At 37.3% G+C, this 13,424-nt stretch overlaps 1 protein-coding gene across 1 annotated transcript in view; it reads right to left on the bottom strand.

The window, feature by feature from the left end:
- Positions 1 to 11,899, bottom strand: part of LOC142139886 (uncharacterized) — a 296,204-nt gene extending 284,305 nt beyond the window's left edge. Inside the window, exons 1-4 of the mRNA XM_075197746.1 lie at positions 11,784 to 11,899; positions 9,623 to 9,746; positions 6,526 to 6,694; positions 5,882 to 6,060 (exon numbers count right to left, since the gene is read on the bottom strand). Coding sequence (XP_075053847.1) covers positions 5,882 to 6,060; positions 6,526 to 6,694; positions 9,623 to 9,746; positions 11,784 to 11,899 — 588 coding nt within the window. The remainder of the gene's footprint in view (positions 1 to 5,881; positions 6,061 to 6,525; positions 6,695 to 9,622; positions 9,747 to 11,783) is intronic.
- Positions 11,900 to 13,424: the final 1,525 nt, after the last annotated feature.

Raw genomic sequence — 13,424 nt, 5'->3', positions numbered from 1 at the left:
TTCATACTCCTCTGTCGTGCCATGTACGCAAAGAACCTTCACCTTGGGCAACCGAGAAGTTATGGTTTCGGGTAAGGCAGAGCTGGAAACCGATGAGAGTTCACTCCCCGAGTCAACCAAGGCCAGAACAAGGTTTTGGTTGATTAGCACAGTCACCCGGAACAAACAAGGACTTCCTGATGTGGGACTCATGGTAAAACAGCTTGGAAATGCAGGCCCAATATGTGCCATGGAACAGTCCATGGGTTATTGTAGTTTAGGACACTCTGCCTTAAAGTGGCCTGGCTCACCACATTCAAAACACTTCAGATTAGACAGCTTTGCACCTGACCCTCTGTCCGTAGCAGTTTTGCCATTGGGCCCTGTAGCAAGGAGTGTCAAACCTGGCTTTTGGCATGGCAGTGGCTTTGGCACAAATGCAGGTTTTTTTAGTCATGCCTCACCTGGCTTAACTCTTCCCTTAAGAGCCTTGTGTTTTCCACATGTGCCTCGGCAACTCGTAGCATCTGAGCTTGCTGCTGTTGCTGCGCAGCGGCCACATTTACGAGGGTTCTCAGTACTTCCTCCATGTTGACGTCTGCGTGGGTTGGGAAACTTGCTTACCGGAGTATCCCATTCCTGACACCACTTGTGGCAAGAGCCCGCTACTGCAGAAGCACACGCAAACAACTTCTTCCTTTTTATGTAGTTTTATTGTCAGGATGGTAAATGTTTTGACACCGTACAGATTTCACAGCAATTCTTGGAGACCCTAAACGCTAGCTAGACATAGCTCAGCTCTCTCAAGATCAGCCAGCTTCCCCAGCGTTGGTCTTCATGCACAAATGATACAAACAAGCTTTTATACCTGATACTCCTCCCCCAGCCTTAGCTTGATGGACAGGTGACACAACCACCTTCTCTTTAAGAGGAAACGCCCATCACTGGCTCTGTTTGCACTGACAGACACACCCTGTCTGTTTGCTGAGAGGAAGGATTTCAAATCATGTAAGTTTAACCAAACTTAAACTATTGCTTTTCATACATAAGTCTTTACATTCAATCTAGGTGCATTACCGCACAAATGTTTTACTCTACTTCCCTGCTTTCTCTGCATATTGCCAGCTAAATGTCTCCTTTTGTTACAATATATATGTGTATATATATATATATATATATATATATATATATATATATACACACAGTACCTATGCAGGCAGGTTTGGTGTATGGAAGTGTCCCTATACACTCTGTAACACTTTGGTGTCTTTGCACAGCCGTACAGGATATAGTTGTTGTGGGCAGACAGACTCTCCTGCTAACTATAGATATAGTGGGGAGCCTCCGGTTCACATATGAGGGCTTTTGGGACTTATATTATACTGTGGCCACACAGCTCTCCAAGCTGCGACTGTCCCGTCAGTGTCTGGCTGGAAGTAACGGCACGAAAGACAAACTTTCGGTTTCGGATCCCCGCGCATGCGCAGTAGCGCATCATGGATATTGGAGTCATGCCCCACTTTCTGTCCTCCTAGACCACCGGAGATAAGCAGGGTTGCCATGCCAACACAGGAGACGAAGCGAAAGCACTCCTATATACTAACAATGACCACAATATAGATTGGTTTTAGTTCTTATAAGGGTCTATGTTTAAAAATTGTAATAGTTTTATTGTTAATATAAATAAATGAGAATTGTTTTTATGACTACTGTGATTCAGATACAGTTGTTTTAATTTTTCAGAATAATTTACATCTTTAGAGACTCATGATGCCAGTTTCATATTGTGAGACATTAAACTCTTAAGCGCTGTTACATCTTTTCTTGCTGTTTGCACTTTGAAAGGAGGTTTGCAGCCTCTGGATATACTTGCTGAGTTGAGTATAATTGATTTTTGAGCACCATTAATGGGTTTTCCTTTTATTTCTTGTTGCTCGGTGTTGATTTTTACTTTGTATATAGCAAGTAGAGACAAGCGTTTTGGATTTGGGTTAACCTGAGTTTTACATATCCGAGTTGAGCCCCAGATTGACTCAGACCTGCCCGCACTCCTTGGATCGGAAAGCATGGCAAAACATAATTTTCATGTGACACTGGAATCTCGCAAGCTTTTGACTCTTCTTTTCTATTTTGACTGACATCATTTTGTCTTGTCTGAGAGTGGGTGGGATGATATATGGGAGCATAAATGGAGAACAAATAAAAGAAAAAGAGCATATTGTTGTTAATTAATTATAAATAAAAAAACTTGAACAAAAAATATTCTTACTCAAATTATTTTATTTTTGCACAAGTAAAGTAGCTATCATTTAGGGAATGGACAACAATAAGTACATACTTTACCAAATGTGAAGCAATTTATTTGCAAAGAAAAAATGGTGTCATTTTGTGATTTGCAGATTTGATAAATCAACAAGAGCTATATAATATCGTGTGCAGTAACATGGTATTGCATGTATTTACTGCAACATCCCAGTACTAGTACTGACTAGTATGGTTTTGCAAAGAAAATAAGAACTTGGGATCCAGTACCCATCTCTAATAGAAAGAGTTTGGAAGCTTTATTAGTTTTGCAATATTACAGTAGCTTGCTTTTTCTGCTTCCAAAAATTATTTATTATATCTATCAGGAACATTGTTGGTTGCAATGGGGATAGAAGTGCAAGTATAAAGAATCGAGATATCCTCTTTTGCTGCTATTGGTAGTGAAGAGATCAGCTTGAGTATCAGCACAATAAGAGCAGTGGAAGCAGCTGTGCATCTATATGTCTAGCTCAGGATATTACCAGAGAAAGATATTTCCGGTTGGCCCCTACGCTATGTATATGCGGGTATAATGGAGGAAAAAGATGGCTGATGGTATAGTTAAGGCCTAGTCACAACCACAACTGCTGGACGCACCCCATACAAGAGGTGGTCATACCCCATCTTGATAATGACACTCTGCTTTCCCTTGCTCTTTATGCCCCATTACAACATTGCACATATATTTAATAAAATGCATTAAGTCAGATAAATATCTACTTAAAGTAATCGCTGTCCTTTTGTCCTGTCTGCATTGCTACCAACTAATAGTCCTCTTACTAAACTGCAATACAGTGGAGCGCCACTATATAACTGTGAAAAAACGTTTGTGCCTCGTATCAAAGAATGATATCAGGTTGAAATAAGCTGATATGTTCTAAATTGCTGAGCTGCTAAAACCCTCATTTACTAAACTGTGGATAGCAAGTTTCATGTTTTCCTATGGGAGCTGGTTCTGCAATGATAACATGACCAGATTATTTTGTCTAAGTTTAATTTGCAAACAAGCCTCGAGCCTGAAACCAGGGACCCAAATGCTGAACCTGCCCTTCTCAATCCCATCCATACATCCTGACCAATCCCAGTATCGCTGATCTTAGAATAACCCTGCTGTCAGGAATCAGGGTCTTAGTCCTGTTTACACCGCTCAGCGGTAACATATCACCGTACATCTCCCTTTTGGTCGAATGCAGCATTCTATCCTGGGACAAGCGTGACTTCTGTCTGCAGTACTGAAGGCTGCCATCTTGGGTGAGATATTTGCTAAACATCCTGCTGAGTCTGAACACCTGATCTCATCCACCAATTAGCTTTCTCTGCAGACTATAAGAGTCCTCTCCTACACTCAGCAAATTGCCAGTGCAACACTTTCCTAGTTCCTGGTTCCAGACTACCACAGTTGCTGTTTATTTACTGCTTCATCCTGCCTGCTGTATCCAGATCTCAACCATCAACCCTTCGTGTGAATTCAGCTTCATCCTGTTTGCTGCTTCATTCCGCCTGTTGTATACAGATTTCAACCATTTACCCTCTAAGTGAACTCAGTCTCATCCTATTGCTTATACATGGACTTCAACCATTTACTCTCTGAGTGAGTTTAAATTCATCCTGCTTGTTGCTGTATGGATTTCAAAGCATTAACCCTTTGTGTGAATTCAGCTTCATTGTGTTGCTGTTATATGTACTTCAAACCATTAACCCTTTGTGTGAATTCAGCTTCATCCTGTTGCTGTTATATGGGCTTCAAACCATTAACCCTTTGTGAAAATTCAGCTTCACTCTGTTTGCTGAAATAAAGAATTTGGCTATTTATTCCTTGTGTGGATTCACCTTCATTCTATCTGCTCGTGTACAGTTTCCAGCTATTACCTTCTGTGTGGATCCTCCCCTCATCGATCTATTCCTGTCTCTCCTACTGGCTATCTGGGGTAGTAGGTTGTTGTTCTGAGTCATCCACTTTCTGGAGCCATATCTGTGTCTTGGGGTACCGACTTCCAGTTCCAGGCCTACATCAGGTTCTGAGTTCTGAGTTGTCCAGGGCCAGCACCAGGCTTATTCTGTTTAGGAGGTTACTACTTCCTGTATACTCTGCCTGAGTTCTGAGTCTTCCCAGTCCCAGTTGTGGTACTATATTCCTCTTGGTGGTATTAAGTCTCTGGTCGTGGGGTCAGGTCCTCCCTATTCCCACGTCCAGGTTCCAGTCCATCAGGTCCAGATTGCAGTTGTTTATTCCAGTACGGAGTCCAGTTCAGGATTCCTCCTCCTAACGTCTGGTATACAGGAATAGAGGTACCCCTATGAGCAAGAAACTCATCCGGGCTCCCAGTTTCAACTAAATCCCTGCCAAAGCTAGCCCCAAGGGTCCCGAGACGGATCCCAGAAACCCTATTGCCGTGATACCTGCAAGGTGGGATTTCCAGTGTCAGAAATTTTTTCCCTTTAAAAGGCCTGCAGGAGAGACTTCAGAGTGTTTGTGGATTCTGATGAGCTTGGTATTAACTGTCCTGTCTCTTACCAACTACAACGTGACTCCTGATCCAGTTAGTTTGTTGCTAGAGCTTACTGCCAGTGATTATGCTCCACCAGCAGTAGCTCACAGATCTGTTTATTAATTGCAACTTTTCCTTTTTTGTGCTACAGTATCATTTATTACTGCCTTGTTAATGTATTAAAGTAATCATGAGAATGGAATTGCCATGACATATGTCAATATCATAAATTTATATCTTTCAATCTTTGTCAAAATGCACCAAAAATGCCATTTTAAGTATAACGTGCACTTAGAAAGTACATAAGGCAGTATAAGCAGAGGTCCAATCTCCGCCACCTCCTAGTATATGTCTAAATTATTATATTATAAGACTGGAAATCTCATTTATATATCCAAATTACTTTTTCGTTTTTTGCAGCTGGGTGCAATAGAAGAACCAAAGTAAATATAGACTGCATACATTTTGCATGCAGGTGTCACCATCTTGATGTGAATAACTATGCTCTTTCTGTACAAACAGATGCAGTCACGCAAAAAAAAGTACATGAAGTCACAAACATTAGCATTTTCGCAAATTACTTTCGCAGACTTTAATCACCAAACAACTATCTGCTGGTCTTCACATTACTACACCCATAGATCTACTGCTGCACTGATTTTATAAACAGTGTGGTGTGTGAAGCACCTGAGAACTGGATTTCAGGTATTCATAGGTTTATAAAAGTCTGTTCTAACTCTTTATAGAACATCACCAACAACTGAAGTCTCAGAATATGTTATAGTAATTTCAGTGCTTGACTGGGAGGAGTATACGATGGTACGCCATACCGATACTTCTACTGCTGTCATTGTAAAACTATCAAATTCCATTCACTTATATTGGCACTTACATTTTTCATTCTGCCACTTCTAAATTTCCACTTCGATCACGTTTAATGTGAAATGGTAGTATATTAAGAAAACTCTCCAGAACCTCAGTAATTTTTTATGGAGAGCTGCCGCCACCAAATCGAGCTATCCTCAAAGCTGAAATAAACTTATTTAGTTTAATTATTTAATAAAATTGTTGTGTGTTAATAATAGTGTGACAATATAAAGGGTACATACTTTTGAGTTGAAAGTCAAATTTCTTTGCAAACTACGTTGAAGATGATTAAACAGCTCCATATCCTCTGTTTGTAGGGTAACCATGACTCGCTCAGCCATTGCAAAAATTTCCATCCATGAAGGGAATATGTTTTTAATCAGAAGGTGCAGGTACATGAATAATTCATATGGATGCTCAGCTGAAAAAGCAAAGTATTTCTTTCACAATCTAGAAATAAACCCTGGGGAAAACAGCAGATTAAACAAGCAAACAAACAAAAACTTAGAACAGATATTAAAATAATTCCATGATTCATATATACTGTTTGTCACTTAGAAGAATTTGAATCGTGAACACTTCAATGCAATCATTAACAGGTGACTCACAAATTAGACCATTTTCCTGCCCCAGGTCCAAAGTTAATTATAAGGTGAAACAGTACAATAATAATTTGAGTTTCCATAAGATTCATCATAATTAGGATGTTAAGATTAAATAAAACCAAACATTAATCAAAGGAAACAAATGTCAAAATAAAACAGTAAAAATATGAACTGAAGGCAATAATCTGGAAAAGAGTTTATCTGGCAAATATAGTACTAACCCAAACAACAGAGTTCATTAATAAAAGACATCACTGTACATCCCTCTACTTTAGCTTTACCTGTAGATGGTATTTGATTGAATGCCATTTGGAGAGGGAAAAGCCAATGGATGAAGTACGGTTCATAGGTTCCATTGTAAACGTATAGTATATTTAATGATTTGCTTGATTCATTGATCATTTGTTCATCTGTTGCAAACTGATACATAGAGGGAGTGCTTCGAAATTTCTATTAAACAAAAATAAATGTTAGATAAAACAATGCTCATTCTTAATACGGGATGCATGACTGGATTTATTCATATTATCCATCTGCTATGTGTCAATTGTAACAATTTAACATGTCATAAATTACATGCATTTTAATAAATCAAACAGTCAGGTTCCATATTAGATGTCATATATTTAGTATTATAACCTGCTCTTTTCATCCCATACAGTCACAGCGAACTCCTCAATATCTAACAAGGTATCTCATATAGAGGGGGCTGCTATCTATTCGATGGTAGATCGTACCAATGTCCTTTAAGCTCAGTGACAAGTGTGTGATGTAGAGAAAAAGAGTCCTGGACACCATCAAGTTTAAGATTCAAAATGCTTTATTGAATTGTTTTTATAGAATGGTTTATGGGTAAAGGCTTCCAGGTCATCTACTCTACAGTGTAAAATGAAACACTAGACGATACTGTTTACACTGGTTATTGCTACCATATAATAGCTGGCTAAAGCATTAAAAGCCAACCAACCTCATCAAGGTTCCCCTGACTGGCGTATCTAATCTCAAACCAACATACTAGAAAAGACATGAACCACAGTTAAAATGAGTTTTCAAGTTTCCAGCAATACAATTTTCACATTCCGTTTTTGCTTTACCATTCCGTGGGATGACAATCCACATATAACTCATTTGAATTTTTGTCCATTTGTGGGGCATAAATATGTGTATTTATGCTCTGTGCATATGTATATGCTCATATCTAAATACGGCAGCACTTTGATACATATGCACAGAGAATAAATCCACATATTTATGCCCCACAAATCAGCCTCAGTGGGGGAATAGGGCATGCACACATAAATTAAGTAAAATAAGGGCATGTACACATAAGTGTAGTACACCACCCAGAGTTGTGACCCTAACAAGACTTTGATTTTGTGGGAACCGGAGATCTTATATAAAGATGTTGATGATAATAATGACACCAACAGCACTATATAACAGCTTCTGATTGTCTGCATGCATATTCACCCTCTCAGCTAGTAGTTCTTAATTTATTAGCAGCTATATTATGTCAAGTTGCATCCATCATCATCATCACCATTTATTTATATAGTGCCACTAATTCTGCAGCGCTGTACAGAGAACTCGTGCACATCAGTCCCTGCCCCATTGGAGCTTACAATCTAAATCCCCTAACACAGACCGAGAGAGACTAAGGGCAGTTTAGTAGCAGCCAATTAACCTACCAGTATGTTTTTGGAGTGTGGGAGGAAACCGGAGCACCCAGAAGAAACCCACGCAAACACGGGAAGAACATACAAACTCCACACAGATAAGGCCATGGTCAGGGAATCAATGCTGTGAGGCAGAAGTGCAAACCACTAAGCCACTTACTGTTGTGCTAGTGGTTAGGATTGGATGGGATGGTTTTAACTTATTTTGTTTTTAGAGGTTTTTTTATTTTCTGAATTTTTTTGAGTGGAGGACTATGCTCTGCATAATTAAAATGTATAATGTGTTTATAGAAATGGTAATCCAGAAATGGTTCTGCTTTGGTAATAGAATTTATAGTTGGTTATGATCAATTATGGATCAATTTTGTTTACATTAATCATTTATTGTTTTTTCTTTTATTGACATCACCAGCCCTATTTCAAAGGTCTAAATTCTCTAACACACACACAGACAGACACACAGACTAGGGTCAATTTGGCAGCAGCCAATTAACTTACCAGTATGTTTTTGGAGTGTGGGAGGAAACCGGAGCACCCTCGCAAATACGTGGAGAACATAGAAACTCATTCCAGATAAGGCCATGGTCGGGAATTGAACTAATGAGTGGCTAAGTGCTAACCACTTAGCCACCATGGTGCCCATCCAGCTAGTCTGATTTCTTATTTGTTGCCTTAATTTGGACTATTGCAGAAAAGAAGATTCTTACTGTATTTATAAAGTGTAAACAACAGGTATGGGTTGTTTGTTTTTAACTACATTTTGTATGGAAAATATGACTTTCATGTTTATTAATGACACTGTCAAGATACTATTATCTCTTCTCTATTTGACACTTCATTACATTATATTGTATACAAATAGGATAATGTGACAATTGCATCTATTAATTACTTTATCATTGGGCGTATCTTGAGATTTTGTGGCTTAAGGCACACAAATAAGACTACAATTATTTACTACATAATTTTTATGTGTACATTTGGGGCTTAAGATGTGTCAAACCCTAAATGAGCCTTGCATCTGTTCATTTTCCTTTCACAGAGTGAATAGAGCTATAACAATGCAAGTCATTTGGTATTTACGCATTACAAATGCAGAAAAAAAGAAAATAAATTGATTTATATGCACACAGTATGCTGATGAAAATAAACACTATCCTGCCCTGGGTTGGTTAAATTACTTGTACAAAACAAATAACTCTATACATAAAGGATCTGATTCATTAAGGAAAGTAAGGCGAAAAAATGAGTATGTATTCTCCTGGACAAAACCATGTTACAATGCAAGTGGTGCATATTAGTTTATTACTTTGCACATAAGATAAATTATAGCATTATTTGTGCAATGAAATTTAAAGTTGATCTAGAACATGCCTTACTCCAACTATAAATCTGCCATCACATTTTACATTTATCTTCCACTCCAATGCAAAATGGTTTTGCCAAGGTGCAAAGTTACTCATTTTGTTTACTATACTTTCCTTAATGAATCAGGCCCAAAGAGTTTAACAATAAAATGGAAAACATAGATATATTTAGAAATATAAATAAATCAGTCCGTAGCAGTAGATAGTCTAAAATAGCATGCATTTTAACGGCAGTCTTAATCTAAGTTTAGATTATAACAAACCTGAGTCTCAGTCCATGTCAGACCATGACAGTTCCCAAGTATTTCCTTGGTGCTCAACAATTTATCGCTTACCTCCACCACAGCATTCTCAATAAGACCTGAGATTGGAGAACGTGTTGCACTTCTGAGCTTTAACTCAGCACATTTGTGTTCCAGTTTTCTACCATATCTCTCTCTTGCATCTTTTTCAATTAAGCTGTAATAACAATACAATTATCAAATAATTTTTATTACTGCTATGTACTGTTATTTTTTACTGTTTTGTAGATGCAATGAATTAAATATTTCTGTAGTAGGTAAAATTAGTCCAGGTGGAAAGAGAGTTTGGAGAATGGAGGGAGAGTGTCAGTCAGCAGGTGGTTATGTAGAGCCCTGCCTTTCCTCCATTATATTGTAATTGGACTAGTGTTTGTAGGACCAGGAAATACTGTGAACAATTTCAATCAGTGTTCGGTTTGGTATTTTGCATATACAGTCGTGTTCAGACGTTTTGGGACTCTTTTGTGATATTTTAACCAAAATTGTACAAATAACTAGTTAATACAAAAATTAAATGGTACATTATTAATGTGGAGTATTTAGATCTTTACTTTAACATGAGTATTAATTAATATGTAATATCAGTGGGTTCCAAAATAAAATCTAACCAAACTGATTCTAATGACTCAAAGTATGTATTCATTACTGTCTGTGTTTGGTTTATTGTGCGGCTTCAACTACTTTGCTGACCTGACATGAATTCTGCATTGCAACCTAATACAGTCCTCCAATGCTTGTGCTTGTGCAGAGATGCCTCAATACTGACCTACTGGGTGGGTTTGCGTTCTAGCTGCACAAGAATTGTCAATAACCACTTAAGATAGTCCTATGGCTTAAGGAAATATTTTGACGTTCTGTTGTAAGTTTGGGTAACAATAAGGATGGGCAGGGTTTCCAAAATGTATCCATTTTTTAATTGAAAGTAAGCTGATCAGATCACCAACAAATGAAGTCTGAGGTGTGTCAGTGATGTCAATGTTTTCTAGTGAATCAATAGATTGCATTCTCATGCATTCCAGCATTTCTAAAAAAAAAAAAAAAAACTTACAAAGCTGGTTTACAAACTAATATTCATCAAAACTTCATAGTACTTTGTAAAAGTACAGTTTAAAATTTAATGTGGCATTTTTTTATTTGGCAAAGAGCAAAGGTCAAATTCACCCATCAAGAGTAACCCTGTGATTGCCCCTAATGAATGACTTCAACAATAGCCTCTAGCACACTACACACAAGTCCAGAGAAGATGCAATGTCTTCACTCACAAGTGTAGTCTGCACAGGACATCTACTATCCTTTTAAATAAAATGTTCTGTTCTTGGCAAGGTTCTTCTGTAGCACAGTCAAAACTGGTAAAGCATCTATAGCTTTTACACACTAGATTATATTCAAATAAATGTAACACTCCTTAAAACAGCAAGCTTGTGCTTGACTTAAAAAATTACATGATTCTTCCCTACGAGTGTAATTTAGCCAATCATCATACCCTGAAAAAGCAATGATTCTTGGAAAACCTGTCTATAGATTGAAGGCGCTTCCTTAGAAGAAGTTAATCAGATTCAGCAGATGTTGAAATTGTATTCCTGAAAATACTGTTCCTCTGGGAATGACAAAAGGATAGCTGGCAGCATTTCAGCATTGCAGAAAAAGAGGAATTATCTTCTGCAATTTACACAAGTCTTACTACATACAAGAGAATAGCATTGTGGCCCAAATAAGATCATGTTTAACAAAGGTTAAAATCATTATTGTCATTGTATTGCTAATTTAATTCTTGTCTACAACTGGCTGCTGATAGTTAATGGATTTTTAAAGTGTACTTTCTTCTATTTTGTGATTACAATAGCCATTCACAACATACACAAAATAAAACTTAACATTTCAGACACTTATCTTAGTATATCTAAAAATTACCATTACAAAACAGCTCAGCACAATCACATAAAAAACTATAAACATGTAATATTAGCCTCTTTCTTTAAATAACACTTAAAAGCACACTTTACCTAACAATTCTTTACTCTGAAACAGTATACAATCTTTTTGAAGAGAAGAAAATAAATAAAATAGTTTTTGTTTACAGCACCTTACAGTGCAAGGACAAGTGGGTTACCCATTGCCATTTTGGATTTATATGGAAATAGTTAATTAAAAATAATATTTAGCATTTACCCCTCTCAGCATAAACGATACTTACTTTACTTTGTCTCCTTTGAAAGTTTTATCGGACCTTAAAAGTTTATCCATCCATATTAGCCGTCGCAGAGCTTTTGGAAGAAGGTGTCCACTAAGCCTGTTGCACACTGTTGTCATGGTACTTGATTCTAATGAAATGATGTCACAGACTGCATTTCCCAGCACTTCAGCCCCAGAACAGCTTAAAGGTGGAGGTCTCATCCATCGTCCTGCAAATCCTATGAGAAAGATCAATCGTATTTTATATTTGGCGTCTACCAACTTTATAAACAGTATGAGCTGGATGCAAGCTCCAGTTTTTAAATGTAAAATGTGTATTTTTGTACAGCAAATAAACACCTAAAATGTGTATGTCTGTGTCTTAAGAGCTTCGTATATCCCTGACTTTCTGGAACGTCCGTGAGACACTTAGCGGCAGCGATTTGACAGAAATCTACGCTCATTTTTCCTGTCACCCCACAGAGGTGTGAGGGAAAATAAGCAAAGATATTTACCGTAATTGCCAGCAATGTGTATCATATTGCTGCCAATTGAATCTCCCCATATACTGTAAGTTGTTAAACAACAACTGTGTTACATGATGAGCAAGGCTGCTGATAATGTGTTTATTTAAGTTAGGAACACAATTGCTTTCACTGCATGTGTGTAAACTTGGTTAAAACCATTGCTATTAAGAATAAATATTGTAGGTAACTATGAGGGTAAACACAAGCTGTCATGGGAATTTGTGTATACATTGTCAGGCTATAAATTCACAAACTGACCAAAGTAAATAACCGCAAAATGGTGTATGAATATGTAAATACTGTTTTTATCTGTTTTTTGTTTTTATAAATTGAAGCTGAAATCTTTGAGTATGTACTGAATAAGAATAATTACCAGCGTCTTTACTAAAATATGGTGAGTATTCAATTGCTCTTGTAATAGGTTATATTTCTGACAGCGTTTGAGTTATACTGTGTTAAGGGTGAAACAATCATGTAACTCATATTGTTCATTCTGATATGTTTAAACAAAAGTATGTACTGAAGGGTATAAAACAAATGCGCCATTAGTCCTCAATATCAGAGAATATCAAGCTTGAAATGAGTAAACTAGGAGAACCTAGTTTACGCATTGACAGTATGTATGTGAATCTCAAAAACACTTAATTTTTATTAGTTACCAGCACCTTCAGACACTTATCTAAAACCTTTAACACCAAAATATTCTGGCAGCCATGGTTAAGCTGGCACATGTAGTTCTACAAGTGCCAGCATACCAAACAAATTTATGATTGCCAGTGCTTGCTGGGAAAAGTAATGTCACATAAAAAATGCTATTATTTTTGTTATTAAACACTATGGGTCTGATTCATTAAGGAACGTTAGGCAAAAGTAATCAAGTAAGGCAAAACCATGTTGCTTTGGAGGGGTGGTAAATTTAAAATTTGATGGCAGATTTATATTTGGGGTAGAGCATTTTCTAGATTAACTTTAAATTTCAGTGTACAAATAAGCTATCAAATATTTGTGTGTTACATGAAAAAACAGGCAGTATTTTTGTTATATGCAAAATAAACTCATTTGCACCCCTTGCATTGTAACATGGTTTTGTACAGAAAACTTAAGTAAGAAAACGTACTCAATATTTTGCTTAACTA

The sequence above is a fragment of the Mixophyes fleayi genome, chromosome 2 (assembly GCF_038048845.1).
Source record: "Mixophyes fleayi isolate aMixFle1 chromosome 2, aMixFle1.hap1, whole genome shotgun sequence".
Lineage (NCBI taxonomy): Eukaryota > Metazoa > Chordata > Amphibia > Anura > Limnodynastidae > Mixophyes > Mixophyes fleayi.
The sequence above is the reverse complement of the archived record's forward strand: the minus strand, read 5'-3'. Positions and strand labels throughout refer to the sequence as shown.